Genomic DNA, 25,939 nt, shown 5'->3' with positions numbered 1-25,939 from the left:
AGGCCAGGCCATGCCGCACCGCGCAGCGCCCCCGCGGCCCGCCCGGCCTCCCCGCACGTTATTTAACAGCGGTGCCCCGGCCGGGCCGCGCCGCCCCGCGGCCGCCTCCCCCCGCGCGGGGCGGGGCCAGAGCCGATGGGCGGGGCCGATGGGCGGGGCCTGGGCGGGGCCGGGGCGGCGGAGCCCGAGCAACAGCTGCGGCGGGAGCGATTTACAAACAGTGCCTCGAACGCCAGCGCCGCCAGTCCGGGCTCCGGCGGCACCGCGGGCGGCCGCGCCGCTTCCCTTCTCCTCCTCCTCTTCCTCCTCCCTCCTCTGCTCCCTGCCGCCCCCACCGCAGGATGCCGGCCGGGGAGGCGGCTCAGGCGCAGGTGAGGGAGGGCGGGCTGAGGGTCGGCTCGGCTCCCTCCGTGCGCAGCAGGCTGGGGCGGAAGGGGGGGGGCGCCGTGAGGGGAGGGGGCGTAGGGAGGCGCCCCCCCCCCCTTCCTCCTCAGATCGGGGCCGCCCATCGCCGCGGTGTCCCGGCTCCCGAGCGGGGAGCGGAGGAGGGAGGCAGGTGTGTGCGGGGCGGGGGGGCCAGGTGTGCGGCGCCCCGGCCCGGTCCTCCCCTCCTCTCCCCTCTGGGGGCGCCTCAGCCTCATCCCCCCCCCCCCCCCCGCGGCGGGAAGGAGCCGCGGCAGGTAACGCGCCCCCCCGCGGGGGGGGCCAGGCCGGGCCGGGGGGCGGCCGCGCTCCCCCCCCCCCCCCCGAGTAGGTGTCTCCAGCTCCCCTGCGCACCTGGGTTTGGGCTCTCAAACACGCAACACCTCCACTTTTGGGGGTGCCTCTTTATCCCCCCCCCCCGCGGGTGATGGGGGGAAGCGGGAAGAGAACGCTCCTTTGTGAGTCAAAGATGTTCCTGGAAGAAGGATCTGGAGTAGGTGGCTCATGCTGGGATGGGGGGGGGTGCTAATGAAAACTTTATCGATCCGCTTTGCCAGTTTTTGTTTCGCTCGTCTCCCAGGGCCGAGAGCCTTCCTCAGCGCTGCTTGGGCACCGTGCTTCCTTCGTTAGTTTATTTTTTATTTTTTATTTTTTTTAAGGGCCATAGGAAGTTTAAAAAAACAAACAAATAAGCCTCAACTGACTTCTGCAGCCACAAAAGACGTTGCCGAGCGAGGACAATAACCCCCCCGACCCTCTGGAGGTCGGGTGCCCGGCGGAGCGGCGGTGCGCGGCGGGGGGGGGGGGGGGGGGGGGGGGCTGCTTCGCCCCGCGCGTGGAAGATGCCGCGGAGCCGCCCCGGCCCGCGCCGGTGCTGGAACGGGAGCGCGATGGGCTCGAAGTGGTGTGGTGGGGGACAAAACCGCGGTGTCGGGCTTATTGATCCGCTGAGCAAAGGCGTTTGGATTTGAAAAGGGTTTAGTTGAGGGTTTTGTGTGCTTAAAGGTTTTTTAAGGCAACAGCAGTGTTTTCGGTTTTTTTTTTTTTTTTAATTCTGAAATGACCTTGAGAGCTTTAAAACTACATCAGTTTCTGCCAGTGGGTTTGAGGGGGAGGCAGTAGCAGAAGGATCTAGTGAAAATCGAAAATAGAAATAGGAACTGAAGTAGATGCAGTGAAACGTTTTCTTATAGAACTATGTGAAAAGGGAAGTTTTTGTAAGAATGTGAGAAAAAGGAGAGAGGGAAATAACGCAGTTTCAGATGCAATGGGAGAGAGCATATCATTCCTCACATTTTATTAGGCCCTGAAATGCAGGAGTGATATGATCTGGAAGACACAGAAATAAAACGCCTAACTACAAGTTGAATAGCAGGCATTGACTTGCTGACCAGCGCTTACATGCGTGGTGGGGGCTGGTTTTGTCTGCTAAGGTATCAGAGCACAGTGCTGTGACAATGGCTTGCAAATGCTTTAACGCCATGTTTTATTGCTCTTATGAGCTCTTATTAACTGTAGGTTTGGGAATACGACTAATACTTTTAATTTGTGATGTCTTCACCAAGGTTTAAGCCTTTCCTTGGATAATAGAAAGGGACAGTTTCAAATAAGTAGGATAAACTGCATTCTTTGGCAGAGGGGGAGGGAAGAGGGAAAGGGTGGAGGAGAAGGGGGTTTTCTTTCTTTTTCTTCCCCTTTACTAGTTTTGTAACTGAGTTAATATTTTAAGATCTGTGGCCAGAATGTGGCTTTGTGATCACTAATCTTTCTGTAACAGTTTGAGGGGAAAAAATGAGCAATATTAGAATGCTGTGCAAAATGTTTGGATTTTATATTTTACAGCTCCTTCTTGAAATCTGTGTGAGTTTTCAAGTTTTGTCTTTTAAGTTTTCAGAATGATGAATATGAACAACAAATAACTTTAGAAACATGGTTATTACAGTGATTATTGATTGGCTTGGCCTGGAGCCAAAGCAACTCTTCTGCATGCATCAGAGTTGCTGATTTAAATTCTGTAGATTCTTTTTAATATGCTAGTCCGTTTGAATCGTTAAAGGGTGTATATGTAGCTATTTAAGAACAGTAGATCAGTTTTTAGTTAAGGTTGTTCAATTATGTCTTCATCGCTTTGGAGTTGGCTGAATGACTTGACAAGAGATTAAGCACAACAAAAGAAAAGGCAGGGTAACAACAGCTGCCTTCCAGTACTGGAGCACTAGTATTCTTAGCAGTTAAGCATTTTACCTTTTAGTATTATGTGGTGTCAGGTTTAAATGCTAATATTTATATTCGTGTTTACAAGAACCTTAGGCATTCTGATAATACATCAGACACTCAAGTCCTGGATATTCGTGTTTTGGGGGTTGTTTGTCTCTTGCCTTTTTTTTTTTTTTAAAGAAAATTACCTTAAGATCTGATACTAAGGAGTGAATTGATCTCATTAACTTTTCAGACAAAAGTAGCAAACAGTCACCACTAGTTTGTACTTGTTTAGTTACTGTGTGGTAAGAACTTTAAGGTGTGTCCTTAATGGCAGCTGACGATTCTTGCTGCGAAGCCTTGTTTATTTTAGGTAGATGTTTTATACAGAATTTCCAGTGGGACAAATTACTACACTGACTGCACTTATTCTTTCTGGAGACTGACTGTAAGCATAAGAGAATAATTTTACCATGCTGAAATCAGTATATATTTTTAAAAAGTCATCAAGTTTTGCTGTGTATTTTGAGAGTTTTCCTACTTCCTTTGTTTAGACATTCTTAAACAGGGCATATCATATATAAATTTTAAACATTCATATGGCACTATTAAGCTGAATTTAAATTTAAAATGAGTACCTACATTCTTGTTGATCGAAATAGAAAAGGCATTTCTTTAAATAAGTGGATGTTTTCTGGTTTTGAATGTGGTGAGAGACTATATTTATATCTTGTAAACAAAGTTTCATATTAAGTAGTCTTTAGAGAATGGCTTCCAGGCTTTGGATTAGAGGATTTTTTTTTTTTTTAAGTGGATAATGGCTTTTTTGCTTTGTTTTGGTAGGGGTGGGGAGAGCAAGATTTAGGGTAGGGGCTAGAAAGAGGAAGCTAATAAACTTTAGCACCTTTATCAGACTGTCTTACAAAAGGTTACTTCATTTTGGTTTCCCCTTTCATTAGACCATGTAATTACTTCTTGAGCACTTATTTTTAACCTTCAGAATGTATCTTCTTGCTCCTTACTACTATATTTTCATTTAGAATGGTGTTGATATATCAATATTAACCTTTTTATGAAAAAAAAGTGCTAAGTTACTACTGTGATCAGGGGAAATAATTTTAAAAGGGAACTGTGGGTTTCACTTGACTTTCAAAATGGTGATTACAGTAAACTTTTAAGTTACAAGAATCTGAGACTTTGTAATTAAGGAGCTCCGGGGAAATGTTAAGTAAATTTTAACTTTTCTTTGTTCTTAGGAGTTTTTTTGTTGTTGTTCCAACTCTCTCTAACCTGAATCTTGATGTGGAATTCATTGTCCTAGCAAAAGATTCCATACACTGTATATGTAAATACGCTCTCTTTCCTGTGTTATGAAATGCTGTAACTACTGCTGGCATATGGAAAGAGCAGTTCCCCCCTCCTCTCTTCCCTAAGGTAAAACGGGCTGAGCTTTCTTTTCTTTGCAAGAAGCTGAAAGAAGAGTTTGACCTTTGAACTCACCCTCACACTTCCACACTGCTTTCAGGATGATTAAATAACCGAGGATATTTGCCTGTGTCTTATGCTTATTTATCTCGCTTAAAACGTTCTAATACTTAACTGTTGAGGTGTTGGCTTTAAATATAGCAAGACAGTGCATTTCAGTTAGAGCGGGGCTGCCATTTGCCAGCTCAGCCCTCTTATTTTTGAGACTCTTGATTTAGAACAGTAGCGTTCCAATAAGATACTCTTTCCACATCACATAACTACATTAATTTCCAACTCCTGTTCCCTTTATAATGTACTCTGGGTCATTTCTGATGACCCTTGGCCTCTTATTTTTAAGGTAACTCCGCTAACAAAAAGTGAAGAAGTTTTTTCTTTCTGGTGCACTAATGTGATCAGGGGATTCTGCTGACTACTGTGTGCATGCTTTTAGAGAAGTGAATCGTATCTCAAGAGACTTGCAACTGAAGACAAAAGTAAGGAAAAGGATATGACCAAGCTATGTAAAATTTTGAATACAAGTTGTATTATAAAATTAAAAATACAACACTTTTTGCAGGCTATTCTTACTTAGTTTCTTGTGCACATCCAAACAAAGGCTGCTCCAAAAAAGATTTGAAATCAAGCTTATCCTTAAAAACAAACTTTTAAAAGAAATTGCCAAATCTTGTTTTTTTGCTGATGAAAACTTTCTATGCCAAACCTGGGTGTAAGTCATCTAAAACATAACAAAAAGTTAAAACTCTTACTGTTACCATATGACTTTGGTCAGAGCATAGCCTATAGCTTATAAATCTATTTCTTTTACTTCTTCCTTGGTCTTTTTTTTTTGGGGGGGGGGGGAGGCTTGCTTTTTTTTTTTTTCCTTGCACTGAATTAATTGGTGTAATAGAAACAGACTTTCAATTTCCAAGTAAACCAATATAGGTACTGGGGAAAATGAGTTAAGTCAGAAATAAAGATGACATGCATATTTGGAAATACAGTGTCTTAGAGTTAATTGCAGAAGATGAAGTTTATCAGACTGCCTTGAGTATTACAAAAGAAAGTATGAGAGGAAATGTGGTTAGAATATGCAGGAAAATCTATGTAGATTAGTGTGACTTAAATTTGAACAGAAACCTGTCCTAGTGTAAGTGAATAATTGACTGGATAGTGATTTTCTATGTGCTAAAGATTTTATGTAACTAAAAGTGTCAAAGTCTGAGTTTGTTTATGCGCAATGGGTACACTTGCATTTTTCTGTGTAATAAAATGTAGCGCAGTTTACCTCTGACATAAACTACGTAAGGGAACTAAAAGGCTGTTGAGTTGTGCTTATACTTTATCATGGTAATTGTTGTGAACGGATTGGGTGAAATCCGTGGTTTATGTCAGTCTCTGTTTCTTCTGGTACTTAGGTAGGAGGAAGCAAATTAGATGTAGTCCAAAGATTATGATGATTAGTACATTGTCAGGAAAATAGATATAAAGGTGATCTAGAGAAGCCACAGCTTCTGTTTAGCTTTAATGTTTGTCTCTGATCTTTTTTCCCCTCTTCCTACCTTAGTAAAATGAAACTTTGTATATAAGCTGCTGCCTATTGCCTCTGTTTAGAAAGGTTGGTTTCTTGGGGATCCTGCCTCTTCTTCCCAGGACAGTTTGGTACTCTGAAGCTCACTATGTTGGACTAAATCACCACATATATCCCTTCAGTCCGCTAGTGAGGGAGAAGGTCTTGCTAGGCAATTAAGAAATGTTGAGTCTCCATCAATCTGTGCCGGCCTCTGGAAGATCTCCCACCTGCGTGGAACAAAGGTGGCAGCTATTGGAAATGGCTTTCTATTCCCAGCTCTTGTGTGTTTTAGTATCTTTAGATGCTAATCCACGGGATGATTTATGTAGAAGTAAATGCATCTCCCTCAGATTGTGTACCTTTCTCTGTCTTTCAGCACTGATTTTTGCAAGTGTGTAATCGTGGCTGTGCTTGAAAGCAACAACTTAGAGTGGGTGCTGGGGTGGCGGAGGGGGAAGGTGCTGCTTTCTTACAAGGTCCTGGGGTATGTGCTGTGGTGGGGAAGAGGTGAGACTCAAAGTTGAAATCAGGTGAGAGTACTAGAGAAGATTAATGAGTTTAACACAGTGAACTGTTTGGAAGTGGCTACTTGTTTCTCCTATATGCAGGAATAGAAAAGGATATCTTTGCCTGTTACTTCAGCTGTGCTGCCCAAAGGGGTGCAACTTCCATATAATTGCTATGGAGGAACTCCTGGCTCTTGAATAAGAAGGAATTAAGTCTAATTTGGTACACTCCAAATTTACCATTTCTTTGTAGTGGTGGAGAGATCTAGCATCCTTCTGCCTAGAAGTAGAAAAGTCAAATTTGCTATTAAGATCTCTGAAAATACCTTATTTCAAATGAAAACCAAGACTAAACATAAAGCAGGCTCTGAAAGGTGAGACTGACACAAACTAAAAATGTATCGCTTGCTTTACCAAGATGGTCTCTACCTGTTGTGCAGAGAACAATAAACTGTTTTGTAAGGTAAGGGGTCATTGCCAGTTTAAGTGTATGCAACCTCTTGATTTAATGAAGTTGCATCATCTTATACAGCAGGGAAATGTGTCTCAGACTTGTCTGAAAAGGATCCGTCTTGTATCTCCCAGCCTTTTTACAGGTATTGGCCACTTCATAGTGTCTAAACTAAACTTTGGGTTTGTGCTCCCTAAGAAATTTTTTCTTAATCTGGGGCAGGGGGAGGGTAGGAGGTCTGGCTATTAGAACAGTCCTTCTGATCTTTAAAAGTCAATACTTATTTGTAGTACTTCCTCCTTTAATGCCAAGAATTAGTCTCTTTTATATTTGCTCTTGCTCAGTGGAGGAAAAACATGTGCAAAATGATGCAAGCTTATATGTTCTCTGCTTTAAAAGGAATAATTACATCTTTTGATAGAAGAGGCATTCAGTTCACTGAGGAGACACATTCAGCTCATCCATCCTTTGCCAAAACACTGTTAGACGTATAGCCTTAAAGAAAAAGGGATTCCACAGGAAAAGGTTTTTTAGAGAAAGGATATCCTTTGTTTCTATTAGTATAGATGACTGAAATGGGGAGAGGGAGTTTTCCTAATATTGTTCATTATTAACTACAAGTTATTTTCCACTGGTGATTAAAATCCTGCTCGCTAGACCTAAGGGGGAAAATGACTTACAAATATGTCTGTCTCACCTGACTATAAAAGACCTTTAGCATAAAATCTTTCTAAAAGGTTTGTGGAGGAATGCCTGGGTAGTAGCATTCTTGCATTCTGGTGTATGTCTGTTTCTTCAGATCAGTTTTTATGGATTATCTTAATATCACTGCGTTATAAAACTCTGTGGTTGTGTTAGAAAGGACTGTAACTGAAGAAAATATAGTGCCTCTTCTAGAGAGCATAAAAGATAAACCATGAAAACCTCTCCTAAGAGTAAAGGATAACTTTCAAAGCTTTGAACCTGAAAGATGAAGACGAGCAAGAGGACTTCAGTGTACAGCATTTAGGGAGTGGAAATTCCAATTTGGAGTCATCTTTTATGTTCTCTTTTCAACCTGAACGTTGTCTTCATTTTGATCTTTCCTGCAACTGAAACAAACAATTCTCTTCCTCCCCTTCCTCCTCCCAAATCTCCGCTTCCTCTATAAGTATTCATGTTGTTTCTTTATCAGACTGAACTGTTAACAAGCTTTTTATTTAAAAGCATTTTTGTACTTGAACGCTTGGCATAAAAATATATACATGGATGAGAAACAATGGTAGGTGTACTTTCACACTCCTCCGTGAACAAAGAAGTGGACTGGGAAGTTGTGTTAATATGATTTACTGTTAAAAGATAGAAGGGAATATCTCTTCCCTTCCCTAGACAGTAATAGAATGCACAGTAATGAAGAGTAAGTTATTGGCTTCATATAGTGTTATGAAGAAAAGCTGACTCTTCTGCTGTTCTGCAAAATAATGCTTTATCTGTGCTGACTTTTATAGCTTTCCAGTGTTTAACTTAAGTCACAGGCAGATGGACAGTTGTACTCTTTCAGAAATAAGGTCACAGTCTATGCTGCAAATAACATGTCTTCCTTCCTAGATTTAGGGGCTATCCTTTCATCAAATTGGGATAGGAAAGACATTTCTATCTAATGCAGGAAAACACCTTATTGTGTGAGGTGACACAGGCATGCCTTTCTCCTTAAATGGAGGAAGGAAGTTGTGTGCTTGCAATAAAAATTCAAGTATTTGTAGAGACAGACTTGAATTTTCATGCTGTGGATGTTCAGGAATCTGGCTAATGTTTTGGAGCTATTGGTAAATTGGAACCTCACAATGACATTTGCTTTGCTTGCTGGCTGCCTGTAAGAGCCTATGAGGGCAGCGGCGCATCAGCGCTGTTCTCACAATGGAGCTTTAATAAATGATGGGTCCTACAAGCCCCACGTAGTACATGGAGTCCTGGTGTCCTCTAGGTTGTGCATCTCAGGAGTGTGGAGCTCCTGAATTCTGGTAGCTGCTATTTGGGGATGGTATGCACTCCTCGATAGCCTGTGTGTGTCCTAGGTGTGGTGCAACTGGCTTGACTTTGTGCTGATCATGCTCTCAAATGAAAGAGATACTTTAAATATAAGCTAAGTTCAGCCTTGGTGTAGGCTTTTCTTTGAGAATTTGAAGTTGTATTTATTTATGTGCGAGTTAGTCTGATCAATATTGTCCCTGAATATGGATGTAGCCAGCTGAAATAGATATTCTAGATAGCATTGTTAGTATTTGCAGGCAAAGGGTGGAGGTCTCTGTAAGGAGGAAGTGGTGATATTAAATGGTTCATTCTATGTCCTTAAAATAGAACCAGCACAACTATTTTGAAAAAGCAGAATTTTAGATTTTAATAAAAGGGGATTAAATAGCTTGTCAGTGGATTCAGATATAAAACCTATTTCAATTAGCAATGCCAAAGGCAAGCAACCTGTTTTCAGACATAAATAGAGCGAGAGAAAAGGATGTCACTTTTAGTGACTCTAGGCAATGCCCAGAAAGGTCTTGAAACATGAGGAAAATTGAAGAAATGGTTTCTGAAGACAAGTGGAAGTGCAAATTACATGGAAGTTTTTCAGGTCAAATGGACACATAGTAAAAATTAAGGTAGTATTTAATCTGCAGTAACTGGCTCTTTGGGTTTTTGGGGTATGGGTTTCTTATTCATTGATGGCATTGGATTATGTAGCACTTAAGCTTTATGGCACCTTGGTAAGCTAAAGAAACTCTGCCTATCAAAGAACTGCTAAACAGTAATAGCTTTGCTACTTGCCCTTTGATTTAAGGATCTGTAACATTAACAGTTAGCTGAGGTAGTTATATCTATTTTAGAAAAAATCGATTCAGAAAAGTAACTCATGTCCGTTGTCTCTTAGTTGTAACTCTTCTAGTTTTCTAATTTCTTTTTTTAAGGAACTGTTGCAGCAACTAGGTTACCTTCTGTAATAGTTCTGGTTTGTGTTTTGTTTTTTTTATAGTTTAACAACAGTTGTTTTTGCTAGCATAGAATTAGTAAGGTATAGCTGTTTTTCATGATACTAGGCAATCAGTTTTTACTCAGTGCTCTGTGGTGTTTAAAACAGGAAATTCAATGGTTGGCCTTTGCTGTTCTCTGAAAGGTGTGTCTAGAATTTTTATTACATATTCATGGAAATTTTGAAATGCAGGAAGTAGAATTGCAATAAAATTACTACTGATAGGTCATTTCCCAAAGAAATCTTTGAGACTGTAATATGTAGTCCTTGGTTGTGTAATTTCATTAAATTAAACTTCTCTACAGGCACTTAATTAAAATTGCCTGTTTTAATAATTCATTTATATGCAGCAGCTTTTTGGTGTGGTTCACAGGTTCTGTAGCAAGTGCAATGAAGACAAGATGTTCTCATCCATCCAGTTCAATTTTTACTTATATACGTTTTGTGGTGTTTATAAATATAATGGGTATTGCTGCAGACCTGTTGAAATAGTTGACTAAAGGCCACATAAGCAAATACAAATGCATTGTGAACTGCAGTTTGCTAAATGCTCAGGCTCTGGACTGTTGGAAGGATGAATTTTAATAGATGACATCCCTCAGGTGAGAAGAACTTGCTGCTTTTGGACAGAAACGTTCCAGGAACTGTCAAGAACTGCTGATTGGGATTGTTGTACCTGCCTTGAGATGACGGGATGGGGAGGAGGAATCCACCTCTGGAACGTGTGGGCCTTGGACTACAGTCTGAGATGCATGTTGCCATTCAGAAATGGTGATAGGGAAGTCAGAAGTCTAGATTTTTTTGTCTTGCTTTAATGTGAGGAGGGATAGGTCATCTTTTATTTTCAACCTTGAGTAGCAAACTTATAGTTCTTTCTCCTCAGCTATTGAAAAGAGTGTTCTGTTTCTTTCTCCTTCATTCAAAAGATCTGTCTATTGTGAGACTGGTACGTTGTATCCTGTCCTCTGTGTGTGTGTCCTCTGGCCTTTTGATATCTACAATGCTGCAGAAGCCCTAGGTGCTGGATTTTTGTTGAGCTACAAATGGTTCCAGTGCTCTTCAAAGCTGCAGGTTGTTTGCTTTCCCAAGTAAGTGATAGTACAGAATTAAGGCAACTCTTGACAGTTTTGCTGCTCCCTACAGGGTTTTGAATAACAGGAATGTAATTAATCAGCATTTTTGGTTTTTTGACTCCAAGGCATTATATTATCTTCACTAGGAAGAAAACTTTTGTTAATAATGGATAAAATCCTAGTGCGGGTATTCAGTTCGTAGTTTTAGCATGTGTTAGCTTGTCTAAACAGCGAGAATGTAAAATCATGTCCTACTTCTATAAGCCATCTAATCAGAGTGAACTATGAATTCACCAGATACAAAAATAAGACTAGTCTAGCTCACCTTTTAAACCTGGTATTGTTCTTGGTGTCAGTTTGAATGTAATTCTGTCAAATTATACCTGCAGTTTTCTTCAGAAATGCCATGTGCAGGTTGCTTTCAAGTCCATAAGTATTATCTCCTGTATCCAGTATTATATCTAAGACCAATAGTTGCTGGTGCTGCAACCAGATGTTTCAGATTCTCAAACAGGAATATCTTGCTCTGCTTTGCAGTGCTGCTTAGAGGATGAGCTGTGGCCAGTTCTTCAAAAGTGTGCAGTGTTTGGAGCCTCCTGTTAAGAACAGGGGAAGTTTCAGCAGCATTTGGTGGCTAGCAGGGGTTGGCCCACATGTGTAAAGGGCTCTGAAGAGCCATGGAAGAAGTGTCTGAAGGACTAGTTGTTCAAACCTATTGATACCCAATAAAATTCAGACCCAAACTTCTGTTAAACTCTTCTCATGATCCCTGTTATAAGGTTTTATGCTGTGTACTTATATATGCAATTGTGAAGATAGGTTTAGTTTTTTAGACAGTTATTTAAGTAAGTTTGCTTTTATATATTGAAATGAGATTGGAATGGAATGGACCAATTTTCAAAGGGGTTGCCAGAGAAAATGTTAATTGTTTGAGGTGGGTTTACACAAACCGGTGATCAACTCGGGGCCTTTTCTAGACTTAACTTATGCCAGTGTCTTAAATCCTAACAAATCATGAACCATGTGGTTTTAGTCTTTCACAGTGTTTGTATTATCTTAGGTTAAGTTAGAGCAGAACTGTGTGTGGTGATTCCTGTTATAAGGATGTCTCTTCTACCCCATCTTGTTTCTGAATGCTGAAATCTGTGCCCTGTGAAGGACAGGGGACTGGATGTGGATTTCTCCTGTTTCTTCATTTGTCTTTTCCACTCATACTTAATTCTTGTTGCTCTATCTATGTGTGTATGCTGTCATGTCATGTAGTGAGGAGAGTACTAGTTGGCTGTTTTTCTGTGTTTGTAGAGACAGTAGCAAGGACTTGGTGATGAATCTCAACAATTCAGTACGTGGGACTTGAGGCACTGTTTGGTGTTTGGCTCAGACTTCATGCCCCTGATGTGCCTTTGGCCTTTGCATAGGATAATTCTTTTGCCCATCGCTGCAGAAACGCTTACTTATGTCTCCGAATACTAAACTCTGAAGCAAGTTAAATTTTTATCTTGCCTGGATATTCACTCTAGGTGTTTAGGAGACTTGAAAAGCTGGTGTCCATTTTTAGTTTGCAAATAAATTGTTTTCAGGCAAATAGTCACCATTTATGCACATGAGCTCTGCCACAGCATGTTATCCTGTTGTGTAAAAATACATCTTAAAGCTACAGTAGGAACAGAACAAAACAGCAAGTTAAAACATGTAGTTAAACATGCTAGCCAGCACCCTTTGATATGTTTTTTCCTTATGCTTTCTAAAAAGGGGAAAGCTTTTTGAATACTTCAGCTTCAAACTTAGGTTACAGCTGCTCCACCTGCTTATTTGGAGTGAGTGAAAGCTGGAAAGTTAGAACTGAATAGGGAAGACAGAAAAGCAGAAGCATAGGATGAAACAGAAGAAATTCAGAAGTGGTAGGCTGGGACCTGCGGGCTACAAAAGATTTTTGAGTCATAGAGGAGTTGGAGAGGAAATGTTAATCATGGCAGTGATTAAACTGAAAGCTGGGGTAAAGGACATAGTTATAAAAGACTTTGGCTGCAGAAGGTCCAGATGAACCATCAGCCTGCCAGCTAGTGGCTTGTTTGCTCTTCCTCTTTCCACCCTGTGGGCTCCCTCCGTTCTCCATGTTTAACTTGACAAGTGATCGATCAAAAAAAAAAAAGGCCAGAAATGATCTTGGTATCAGATCATTGTCTAGACCTGGATTAGAGGACTGGACAGTGAGGAGACTTTAATCCCCGAAGGCTTGTTAGGCTCCAGAATTTTGTCTGCATGATGGCAAAAAAGGAGCTGCTAACTTTGCAAATTAAAACCAAAAAGTTTTCTCAGTGTCATGAATTAGTGCAGTATGTGGATAAAATGTTTAAGATGTTGGGTCTATTTTTTCCTAGCAATGAGTTTGTCATGTCTCCATTCCAGGTGGTTATCTTGCCTGGGCTTGACTGTTCTGTGGTAGGTAAAGGCTTCCAATATAACTGAAGGAATCATATCAAATCCTCGGGTCTATAAATATGCCTTTTAGTTTCAGCTGATTAAAGGTCCTGCTACCCCCTGCCACTGCTGCTAGAGGTGCCCGTTCTGCCAGCAGGTGGGCCCGTGGGAGCTTTATCTGCTCCCTGGCAAACCTGTTTGGGCCCTTGACCTGTGTAAGCAGTTCAAGCTCTGGCTGATTTCCACTGAAATGTTCTAAGATTTAATGGCTTAAGACTACTCTTGCTGTCTGAGAAGATCAGAAAGTAGAAAGTAGATCAGCTTCTGCTGATGAGAAAAGGTCAGAGAAAGTAACCTTCTGGGTGGGCAGCTGCATCTTTTACCTGCCACAGTGGCTTGGAGAATGGAAATCTGGCTGTAGCCTGAATTTTTACAGAGCCAATAGTTACTCTTTCTCTGCCTGAAATGAAGCAAAATAATGCTTCTTTTCTTCCCCCCCCCCCCAAATTATAACAAGTCAGAGTTTGAGATGAATTAAAGCTGCCTTGCTCATACTGTCTTTTGCTATAGAGCATATTGTGTTTTGAGGCATATGAATGGAAGTAATGTGAATCCCTGGCCAGATGTCTTTTATGAAATAATTTGTGAAACTTTGAGGTTTGAGTCAAATTTTGAACACATTCTTTTCACTGGATATTTATGTGTGTAGGAATGTGCCTCATCTTGAAATGTTTCCTCTCTACCAAACTAATAAAAGAAATATAAATTAGACCTTTCATTTATCCAAAGAAGTTGATCAAGCAGAATCCTAACCTCCACAATACCATGATTTGACAGCTGAAAGAGTAGCAGCCATTAATTGCTGCTAACAGATGTTAGAATTCTTACAGACTTAAAGACTTAAATTGGGATTGTCATTAAGTATATCATAAATTTTTAATTAACTCTCATGGTATCTTAAACTTTCTATTTGGAAATCAGTTAAACACACATTGCTTACTTTAATTTGAAATTGGAAGCATTTGCTTTTTAAGTATATTAGTTGGCTTCCTGGATGGTTTTAAATACTAAAACACTGTTCAAGAAACACTGTCATTGGGCTGTTTCAAACTTTGACACAGTCTAATTGGGCCAGCCCAGAATAGTGACACAGGTTTTAAAACTATCTATGATATTGAAAGCTTTGAGTAATGGCATTAGCGATTGGTTCTTAATACAGGAATTTGTGTTGACACCGTGCACCAGAATTCTGAAAGCCAATTCCAGGCTGTCTAATCTTGAAAAAATTGGCTTTTGCTTGAAGATCATTAGAGAGCAAACAAGCAGAGTTTTACTGTGTCTCTACTTTGGTTTCACAGGTCTGCAGCAAGGTTGCTTTGGCTTGTTGCATTCACTTGTTGTGAATTCAGTTAATGTGTGCATTGAAATAGGGATTCAGCAACTTTGTGCAACTGGGTAAGAATAGGTTTAGAACAGACAATAGATAAAATGTTGCTTTTATGTAGCAATCTGAATACAGGAATCCAGGTAGTGGAGTACAGGCATGTTCAAGACTACACTGTTTATTTCAGCTATAGTAGGTAGAAAAGGGACCAGAGTGTCTCCCAGCTGTTTCTTGTTGCCTATTAAAAGCATGCCTTGTATGTTTGAGGGAGTACTCAGTAGCTCTCTGGCTTTAGTGTTTTCATTATTTGGGAGACAAGCTTTCCTTTTCTTTTGAAATGTCTTACGCTATTTTCTCTCTTCTCCAGGTGGTGGAGTTCTTTGTGGCACTGAACTTCTCCTTGAGTGTATTTTGCCCGATACAACCATTTGAAATATTTGTACAAAAAAAGTAAGTGCAACTGACTGTTTCTACAGGCTTGAAAAATCAGGAGAGAGAGTTCAAGAAACCTCGGTCCTTTGCTGAGAGAACCAGTGGATACACTTTCAGTGATGTGTGAACACAGAAAGATGAAAAAATAAGTAACTTTTGTGGAAAAAAACCTTTTCCTGGCGGAGGTCTTTTAGCTTAGCAGACTTGCAAGCGCATGTTGGAGAACTTTACAAAGTGTCCTTATAGTGATCGGTGAGCATCCCCAAAGATCTGAAACCTTGCATTATAACACGTAATAAGGAACAGAACGTAGGAAACATGCCAACCCAGCCTCTTTTGGCATACATGGATGGACCGGATGGAATAGCCAGTACCGTTGGTGCACAGATGGAGAATAATGATGCCTCGATGACAATAAAAGGAACAAATACAATTTCTTACAAAAGCTTGCAAGAAAAGTTTCTAATGCAAGCTGAGGGTTGTATGCCTATGGACTGCATGTTTTGTGATGAGTCTTTTAAACATCCGGAAGAACTTGGTAAGCATGTTTTAACACAGCATAGGCCCACCCTTTGTGAACCAGCTGTCCTGCGTGTTGAAGCAGAGTATCTCAGTCGTCTAGATAAATGTCAAGTAAGAACAAATTTGCCTTTACCAAACAATGAAAAGGACAGTGATGAACTTAGTTGTGAGGTTTGCGGACAAACATTTGATGAGGCTTTTGATGTTGAGGCACACATGAAAAAGCATAAAGACTCCTTCACGTATTGGTGTAATGTATGTGGAAGAAGATTTAAAGAGCCGTGGTTCCTTAAAAATCACATGAGAACGCATACTGGGAAGCCTGGTTCTAGAAACAAGCTCCAACAAGGTTCTGAAAGCCCCATAACAATAAATGAGGTGGTGCAGGAGCATGTAACTGAAAATGTAACGTCACCTTACAAAATTTGTATGGTTTGTGGTTTCCTATTTCTCAATAAAGAGACTTTAATTGAGCACAGTAAAGTGCACACCAAAGAATCAGTACCCAATGGTGAAAGCCCCCAAGTGACTGGTGAGTCTAATCAAGAAGAAACTTCTCAAAGAGAAGAATTTCTGAGATTCTTGAACTTAAGACCAAACTTGGCTCCAGAAAATGACAAATCACAAAAACCTGTGAAATGGATAGCTGAACTAGATCCATTCAACACATATCAAGCATGGCAGCTGGCTACCAAAGGTAAAGTTGCAGTTGGCCATGGCCAAATTAAAGAACCAGGACAAGAAGGAAGTACAGACAATGATGATTCATCTTCTGATAAAGAAGAACTTGGTGAAATTTGGAATGCAAATAAAGGTAGCCAGACTGAAACTACAGGGAAGTCAAAAGTAAATAAGAACAGCAGCTATACAGGGAATGGTAACTTATCCCAAGACAAATTGAAACATCCCGGTGGTGAAGTGCCTTCTATGGAGATGGATTCTAAATTGTCCCAAAACAAAGAGAAACCGACACACTGTTCAGAGTGTGGTAAAGCCTTCAGAACATACCACCAGCTAGTCCTTCATTCCAGAGTGCACAAGAGAGACAGACGGACTGATGGAGAGACTTCAGCTGCTTCTAGGGCATGCTGTGCTGATATAATTGTAAGCTTGGATGAAAATGGAGCAGTAGAACGAATGGAAGGAGGGTCTGAAGATGGATCTGAAGATGGGCTTCCGGAAACACTTAATTTAGGTGAGGAGCTTTTTGAGTGTGTTAGATTCAAATAGCAGTTACTGTAGTATTCAGGAACTCTTCAAAGGTGAAGTGTCTTGACTTTGTCAGTTATCTTTTTTATTTAGAACTTGGCCAGAGAGTATGGTGGGGAAGGGAAAAAGATAAAAATAAGGAAAGAGGTTCTGATACCTCCACACTGAGATCTCTCAAGTTGCTTGACCTCCTTGCATTTATGACTTGGGTTTCTAGAATTACTGAAATAGTTTTAATAGCAATCAGTCTAGGAAGAGTCACTGTTCACCCCTTTTTTTCTCTCTCTCTCTCTCTATCTGTCAATAGCAAGGTTGTTAGCTTGGATACTCCCAAGTATTGCATAGCCCTTCTTGCCCAGCACATGTTCTTACAAATAATGCTTCTGAGGAAGTCACTGCATTTTTCATACTTTTTCTGCATCTTGTAAGAAAGGGCAGAAAACGTCCCATGCTTGATACCAGCAGTTGTTAGGATCCTGTGAAGTAAAGAATAATTCTAAACTCTTCTCTGTGCAACTGCATATTGCATATTTCTTTTGAATGGTATGCAACGTCAGAGCCAGTAACTTGGTAAATTAGTTGCATGAAGACACACATGCAGGCTGTGGACATGGTATGTGTAAAAAGAGGTATATAACTCCTCTTCCTTCAAGGGCATATTAACACTTTTCTTTGCCAGAGTAGGTCTGTTTGTGTTATGCAGATTAATTCTGAATCTCACTGTGTCATAGAAAAACATGTGATATCGATCCTAAATGCTTCCTCACTTGGAAAAAAAAGTTGCAAGTCCGGGGGTTAAACAAAATAGCAAAAAGTTCTAGCTAGTCTCGCACTGCTGTGTGTGACAGGCTTTGGGTCTGCATTTAAAGAACAGACACTTGCATAATCTCGAGACAAGACATAACGTACAGAATGTCCTGGCACACACGCCTCACTTCCATTTCTGGTAATGTGCAGCCCTTTATTTTGCCTGCAGTAACAAAGGAATAAAGTTATTACCTAATGCTAGCTTGCTTGTGTTGTTTCGCGGTGTCTTATCCTACGCTACACCAGCTTTTGTTGCGAGATGCTGAGTCACGCTTATTGAGACTTTATCTGTTCGGTTAAAACAGCTATGGCTTGTCTGGGCTGTAGCTTGGCCATGCTTAGCATTTACAGAATAGAAGCTTTCCAGCACGCCAGCTTCTGAGAACTGTTTTACACCATCTATTTGACTAATTTCTTAGTATTTAACTAATATCTTAGTCAAGCGAAACTTCTTCCTTCTTTCTCCTGCTGTAGCTTTCTAGTCAGCTTGGACTTGGATATTTTAGTTAAGTTGTGGCTATGCTTTTTCAATTCAATCTGCCAAAGAAATCGCGTTGCTTTGAATAGTTTTGTGTATAAACTTTCTCCCCTTTCTTGTTAGACATTATGCTGTGCTTGCCACCCTCTAGTGGTTACTACTGCTGCTTACAGTTGCATAAAAGCAATTTTTAAACTGTGAATTTGTTCCTGGAAAATGTTTCGCAGAGCTGGCAACACCAGTCACTTCCCTACTGCTGTATTTGCCAAAACTTCAGCATTTAACACTTCTTAACAAGATTATTGATTAAAGCTAAGGATGTTGTTCTGCAGGCGCCATGGTCCTTTGACTAGTACAAAAATAAATAAAGGCCCATCTTCCTCCCCAGCTTCCTTCCCCTCTGTGTTTTGCTGTGGTGCGCAGAGCGCTTTTACAGTCTGATTCATCACACTTTCTAATTCAAACATTCCTTTTAAGATAAGAGTATAGTTTATAACCTGTACAAATTTTTGAGATAGACCATTCTCCTTTGGGTTCCTGTGGGTCATTAAAGATACTGTAATGGTTTTTGTTCTTTGAAGCCTAGTTTTGCATCTTGTTTGTTCCCTGGAGCTTCTTCGTTACAGTCGCCAACCAGTGTTACTTGACACAAATGGAAATCTCTTAACTCTTTTGCTCTCTGCTGCGTGCGGCAGTGCAGAACAAAGACACAGGCCTGTAGAAGGAGTTGACAACAGTCCATCACTCTGCTTTTTCCTAATAATGACACCTAAGATAGTTGCTTATAATTTTAAATGGGACTCCAAATTTGCATTTGCTCTTCATAATATAGCTATATTTTCTTCCAAAGATAAAAATGAAGATGGTTTGGAAAGAGCAAAAGTTAAAAACCTTGGAGCCTCCAGAGAATGCAGCTATTGTGGAAAGTATTTTCGCTCAAATTATTACCTCAATATTCATCTCAGAACTCATACAGGTAAATGGGCTTCAACTTTGTGGGAGGGGAAAGGTCTGCTGGATCCAATTGGATGGAACGTTTGGTTTTACTCAAGAAAAACAGAAGTTACCTTCAAAATTATTTTAAATTAAGAATAAAGCTTTTGCTATTGCTGAAACAGTTGTAATTGCAGTTTCTCAAAAGGAATTCATTATTTACATAAATGTAAATCTTTTCAAATAGGACTAATTATGTTGTACTCTTAACAGCATTTACTGTGTTTTGCTTTAAGCAGTCAAACAAAAAGGTTTTAAAACTAATTGCCAAGTATTAAGTTGATTGCCTGCCAGTTGCTGCTACCTGGGAAAAAGCTGTGTCTGTTTTTCAGTTCAACTTTTGTTTTCCATACCCAGGCAAACGCTTTCTACTTTTGTTAATGTATGTCCCTGTTTCTTTTGAAACAGCTCTATTTATAGATGAACTGTAACATTTGTGTTGTTGAATAGCATACTTGCGGTGTGATCAAGGGCTACAAATTGTTGGAGTTGACCCACAGCTATACTTCTTGCTTATCTCTGCTAAACATATTGTCAGCTACCATCTCCATACATAGGGAGCGTGTGGAAAATATCTTCATCATAACCAGAAGATGTCACTGTAGTTAGCAAAAGTAGTAAGATGCAGTTCCTTAAATGATTTAGATGAGTTTGGGAATTATTAGTATGTGGAAGGGGAAAGAGGAAAAATCCATTTTATTGTTTTAAAATCTAGATTATTCCCTTGTTGTCTTTAACTGTGTTCAAGACTTCAAATCAAATTGTATCAAACTTATTCACTGATAAAACTGTGTTTCAGGTGAAAAACCGTACAAATGTGAATTCTGTGAGTATGCAGCAGCACAGAAAACTTCACTGAGGTATCATTTAGAGAGGCATCACAAGGACAAGCAAGCTGATAGTGCAGCAGACGTGAAAAATGACAGCAAAGTTTCATTACAGAGTCAGGAGACGGAGCTCTTGCTGGCTGTTGATGGTGCTCAAGAAACCAAAAATTTGAAGAGGCTTTTTGATGGTGCCAAAGATGCTGCCCAGGGCTGCCCACCTGCAAAGCAGCAGAAGGAAAGTCTGTCTTTGAATAATGCAATAGGCAGCACAGTCCTGTTGAGAATGAAAAATGATTCTAGGGAATCAAACAAAGGTTCGGTTTGTAACAGTTCAAATCAAATACACGAGAATGTGTCCACTCCTTACCTGGAAAAAGTAAAGGCTGAGAAGGAAACAAAGGAAGCTCAGCCCACTGATCCTCATAAGAGAGAGAGAGAGGCTTCTGTGGCATCAGAGGGAGATGATGTCCAGTATGTTTGTGCTTTAAAGGATGGAAAAAATGTGAATGATGTGCGAGAGTGCACAGAAAACTACAAACACAAACATATGGTGGACTCTCAAGAAAAGCCCTTGAACTTATCTATTGGGACTTCACAAGAATGTTCAGTGGTTTCAACTGCTAAAGGCCTGCTAGCACCCAGCACCTGTCCGTTTTGTACTTACCGAACATTTTACCCAGAAGTCCTAATGATACACCAGAGGCTGAGGCACAAATACAATCCTGACACCGTTAACAAAAATGGCTATAGAAACAAGGCTCTAGCTAAAGCCAGACGCACTGGATGCCCTCCAGCTCTGCTTGGTAAAGATGTGCTTCCTCTGTCTTTTAATCCTCATAAAAATAAGGCTTCCCCATCTACACAACAAAAACTGTTGCAAACAGGGAAAGCTAAACAGTGTCACCCTCCACAGAACAAAGTCCCTCTCTTTTCAGTGACTGACTCAAACAGCACAGCCCCGAGTAACCTCAAGTTTCATAAGCAGCAAAGTAATGTTGGAGCTCAGGCAAATAACTATAGACAACCTCAGCAAGAAATGCACTCCAGTTCCAGTATCTCTCCAGTACTGGACAGAGTAAAAAGACCTGAATCTAAAGTAAAAGCTCTAAGTGTCCCAGTGTCTCAGTCTGGTGTAGTCAGCAGCGGTATGAACGGGGCTCTCGACTCTCACCTAAATGAATCTGCCTGGTCTTGTCATCGAGGAAGAGACTATCTTTGTAGTAAATCTGTGGGCAATGTAAATCTAGAATATGGTGAAACATCTGCTAAAAGAATGAAACCTAATCTGTTACCTATTGAACATATTGACTCTGCAATGGCTAATTACAGAAGATACGAAATGAGCAGATTTCGTGTTGCAAACAGATATGCAAATCTGCTACCTCAGGAATGTTCTCGCACCAAACCTTCATCCTCTGTTTTGCCAACCAAACAAGGGCTTCTGAATTCAGATGATGTTGATCCTCCTAACGTATTGACTGTTCTCAAACCTTATGAGCCATATAGCTCTGGATCACTTTTCAGTTCTTGTGGATCTAGCAATGGCCAAGTAACCAGCTCTACAGTAGAAGGTACTGTATCTCCTTCCTAGATAAATGTTTTATTACATTACAAAGGAAGGTGAATGGAATAGAATTAAGTGCATACCCTGCCCCCTGAAACCATAGAGAGCATAAGGCTGTTCTCCACATTTCATCAGGTTCAGTCAATTTAAATATAAAATCCAGTTTCAGCAAACTCCTGGTTTGGGGAATTAGGCATGTAAGCTCTAAATTTAGAAGAGGGATATAAAGTTCCTCCAAAGCTTTTGTTCTCCTGGGTCTCTGATATCAAACATATATTGTTAGCCTGTCTGGATTGTTCTGATGAACTAATTATCTAGGGTGCAGAATGAGCCTTTCTGTTAATTTACAAGGAAATCTTGAACCATCTGGACTATTAATAGAAATTCTTCCAAATAGCCCTCACCATCAAATGTTCTGTTCAACTGCAAATAAGCATGTACACTACAGGATGTATTAAAAATCATAGAACTATGATGTACATCTTGCTCCTCTGTTCTTCAGTGGGTTTTTCCAATGCTTAGTTTTTAGTCGGAACAGAATACTTTGTTAAATCAAGACAATACATTTCTGCTATTCTAATTATGATGTTTCGTTGCACTAAATAGCAATACTTTACTGTGGAAAATCCTTGAACTAGCAGAGGTAAATGTTTCATGATGTCTTTTGAAAAGTTTGGTACTTTCATGAGATGCGTACTTTTCTGTATTTCATTCTTAATCAGCATTTTCAAAACTCAGTAGGAGGTCAAGATTAAAAGGTGCCAGGTGATATTTAAGCAGCTGTTTCAGTATTTGTAGAAGATGTTTACCATTTTCAGCGGAGGTTAGTACGGACTCAGTCTTAAATGTAGGACATTGAATCTTGAAATGGAGATCCTCTTAAAAAATTAAATAGTGCATGTGTGCTCTGTAGTTTTAAAGTGTCAGCTAAATTCTTAAAACTCTGTGTATACCCCCATTCGCTGGAAGTAGTAAGATGATTCTTTTTGAGGTAGTCTGGGTTTGTAGCAGGCAGTGGTATGTTAGAATAGGTCAGAGCAAATTGCAAAATACTAAAGCTGCGTTTAGTTAAGTGGCAAAAGATCTAGTTGCTGACTGTTCTGGTCTTTGTTCGCTTCATGGCTGTGGGGCTTGGTAAATACCCAGGCCTGGGAAGGGTGAAGGAAAGTAAGTGGTGCAGCTGCTTCCAGTCTAGGGAGTGGGGAGAGCAAAGCTAGCATTGCTGCTGACTCACTGAAGCGGTTGTGAAACGGAGTTAATTCCTAGCTTTCGTGAGGTGTCGTTGGTGTGCCATGAGCTGCAAGGGTGCAGGGTGGCTTTGAGGACTATAAAATGGGCATGGGGTTCTGTACAGAATGCAGAGGGACAGGGAAAAAGACAAATATGTCGCTGTCTTTTGGTTCTGAGTGATTTGAGATATTTAAATACTTTAGGGTTTTTCTTTTTTTCAAGTACAGAAGTAATTCATGCAGCTGTGGAATTTATAGCACTTTGCAAGATTACTTGTTTTTTATTAATGGTTGATCCACAGCTAAGAGTTTAATGTGTGATCTCAGCACTTGGTTGAAGAACCTACCTGTCCTTGAGGACCAAACAGTGCTTTAATTTGGATATAAGCCAACTGACTGTGGACTTGTGCTCCATGACATTGTTATTTGATGAGCAGTTAGAACATCCAGACTTTTAATGGAATGCTTTTGTCATTGCATAAAACCCTATTAATTTTGGTGAAAGATGGAAAAGGAAAATAAATCTTGCAGCTTCAAAGAGCTTCACAGGAGTAGTCTGTACGTCAAAGAATAGATGGTGGGCAGCCTCTTGCTCCTTTCCAGCATTACCAAATCTTGGGAAAACAGAAATTCCCTGTTTTTTTCTAGTAGTCTCAGTGAGATAAGCATATGGAAGTAGGAGGTGATGCAATACTACTTTTATGTAATGACTTCACTGGAATTCACCTCATTCTTCTTTTGAAAGCTCCACCTTTCTGCAAGAAAAATCTCACTGTGGTAGGCTTCTCTTCCTCTTCTGCGGTACAAGCCTGGGGACAGTAGCTTATAGTTCAGAACTTTTTAAGTAGATACCGTTTCAAGTTATTTAAAGCTCTTGAAACTATGGCTACAACAAGTTTGACAGTATTATTGTCATGGGAAATAAAGATTTGATTGTTGCTGGTAACACTGTGCAGCTGGCAAAGTGCAAGAAACTCAACTTTTTATGGCTGTTACCTTACCTGCGATGGAAAGACTTGTGAAACAAAACCAGCTTGGTGGGTTGTCTGTTGTCTTGTATACCTCAGTAATACAGGGCATAAAAGCCCCTTGCAATAAAATGGAGGCCTTTTAGGCTGATTTTCTGTTTTTCTAACCATTCTGCCCAGAAGTGGATGCATGAAACAAACCTTGATAATTTTTTTTTGGGGGGGGGGGGGGGGAGGGAGGGTGTGCAGGGCAAGTGACAGGCAAAATGCTCAGTATTAGAGTTTTAATGTGGGTAGAAAGAGTGAGGATGAGCTTCTGCAATTTTTTTTTCTTTTCTGAAAAGCTGAAATACAACTATCTGTCTAAAAGTTGCAACTCCTCAGAGATGTATTTTGTAAGATATCATATGCAAAGTACTGCAGGTGTAGACCTGCAGGTTTCTGTAGTCTTTTTATACCTCCCTGGTGATATTATAAAACATGATGTCAAAACCTTTTTTTAATGGCCTGTGTGCCTTGTGGCAACATTATTTAGGTCCTATGAACATGTTATGTCGCATGTTAAATGCTGGATCAAGTTGTCACGAGAATATGTTCCACTTGGCAAACTTGATTAAAGCATGATGCCTTCCATTATTGCTTGTAAGCTGTGCCACTCTCGTGTTGCCCTGAAGAGACAGAAACACTCTGAAACCGCTCAGTTTGTGTTATTCTCAAATTAGTTGCCTTTGCAATGGCAACATGCTATCAAGGATAACCTGTTGGCTGATTGATCTGGCAGAGACTGCAAATTAAAGACAATTGCTCATGACACACTCCAATGGCTTTGTAGATTCTGTTGAAATATTAATTTAGCTTTGCCATTTTAATTTAATTAAAGCTTGCTGGTTTTTTTTCTATGCTGCATTTAAAGCTTTCATGGAATATGGATGGCAGTTGGGCTTTTTGTATCCTGCGGGAGTAATGATTCTTGACTTTTTTTCCTTAATTTTATGAAGTGTTTTTGACTGCTTGTTTAAGCTAATAAGACTTAATATGGAACAGGCATTGATTTCACATGAATTAATGGTCTTAGATAAATAAAAAAATTACCTGTGCACTGGACTGAAAACTGCTTAACAAAGATCTTCCTGTAAATGTATATTAACACTCTTTAAAGTGTCACAATTTCCATATAATCTCTACGATGGCAATAACATAGTGTATGCATTTTTTCTTTCAAATACTCATATTCAAAAACTCTGTTCTCAAGCAAATAGAGGAATTGGATATGTAGGCACTGTGTTATCAAAAGTACTGCAACTCTGAAACTTTTTTAAAGTAAAGCCTGCTATGTGTGATGAATTAAGCAAAGACATTTTTCTTGCAAGTAAGATAAGCAAAATCTGGAGTGATGGACGTAGAAAGCGTGCAGCTTAGAACAAATTGTTTTTAAAATATTACTTTTTATGCTCCTTGTCTTTGTTCTGGGTACTGAATTTCATTAATCTTTTAATAGGACCAGGAATATCAGATTAATATCTCCCTAATGTTCCAGGCCCTGTTTGTGAGATGACTCGTGGTAGCTTGTGTGGTATGCTGGGATTCTGGATGCTGACATCTGCTCGCAATTGAATGCTTGACCAATTAGATTAGCAGGAAATAATTGTAACTTCTCTACATTTATTTTTGTCAGGAAAGAGATCAGTGTCATACCAACACTTATCTAACAGCATGCTACAAAAGCGGAGTTATGAAAGTCTTATTGGCAATGCACACTTTCGACCAAGTGACAAGAAGACTTGATCATTTACTTCAAGAAATGGTAAACAAAGCTTTTAAACTAATTGTTACTTAAATGTTGCTTTATCTACTCATAACATCAAACATTGCTGCACAGTGTGATGCGATGTTATGAAAGTCTGAACCAGGATAGCTGAAAATACAAACTTCCCCTCTCTTATAAAATGAACCAAATAACCCTACTCATGCATTAGTTATTTTGAGCAGAGCTAATAGCTTGCTTTGGGTAAAAGGAGCCTGCATACTTCTTTCCTAAAACAAATGGAAGGGTTAACACTAGATATGATGTGTTAAAGGCTTTAGGACACCAGGGTGAAGTGGAAGGGCTTTCCCCTTAAGTTAACACATGAGGATGGAGAACTAGAAATGGGAGGAAGTGTCTGTTATCAAGAGTTCATGAAATCTGTTAGTCCCTAAGAAGTTATGTTCCTGAAAATGTAGGGATTACTCATTTTACAACTTTCAAAGGTTGCAAGAATTCCCTCGGTCAACAAGACTCTTCTTTTGGGGGGATTACTTTATAGAGAAGTAAAGGAAGTTCCTGATAGCTCCTTGACAATTTATCTTTGTGTGCTGGATGAGGTTGTTCCTAATAGTTTTTCCTTTGTCCGTGTGAGGGATGGGCGTAGC

The 25,939-nt window shown here is 40.2% G+C and overlaps 1 protein-coding gene across 1 annotated transcript in view; it reads left to right on the top strand.

Annotated features, from left to right (window-relative positions):
* Positions 1–236: 236 nt before the first annotated feature.
* Positions 237–25,939, top strand: part of ZNF217 (zinc finger protein 217) — a 28,533-nt gene continuing 2,830 nt past the window's right edge. Inside the window, exons 1-5 of the mRNA XM_067308000.1 lie at positions 237–371; positions 14,866–16,647; positions 18,797–18,922; positions 19,739–21,337; positions 25,203–25,331. Of these exons, the coding sequence (XP_067164101.1) occupies positions 15,249–16,647; positions 18,797–18,922; positions 19,739–21,337; positions 25,203–25,312 (3,234 nt within the window). The 5' untranslated portion in view covers positions 237–371; positions 14,866–15,248 and the 3' untranslated portion in view covers positions 25,313–25,331. The remainder of the gene's footprint in view (positions 372–14,865; positions 16,648–18,796; positions 18,923–19,738; positions 21,338–25,202; positions 25,332–25,939) is intronic.

This window comes from Apteryx mantelli, chromosome 18 (genome assembly GCF_036417845.1).
Source record: "Apteryx mantelli isolate bAptMan1 chromosome 18, bAptMan1.hap1, whole genome shotgun sequence".
NCBI lineage: Eukaryota > Metazoa > Chordata > Aves > Apterygiformes > Apterygidae > Apteryx > Apteryx mantelli.
This window is presented reverse-complemented; position numbering and strand designations above follow the sequence as displayed.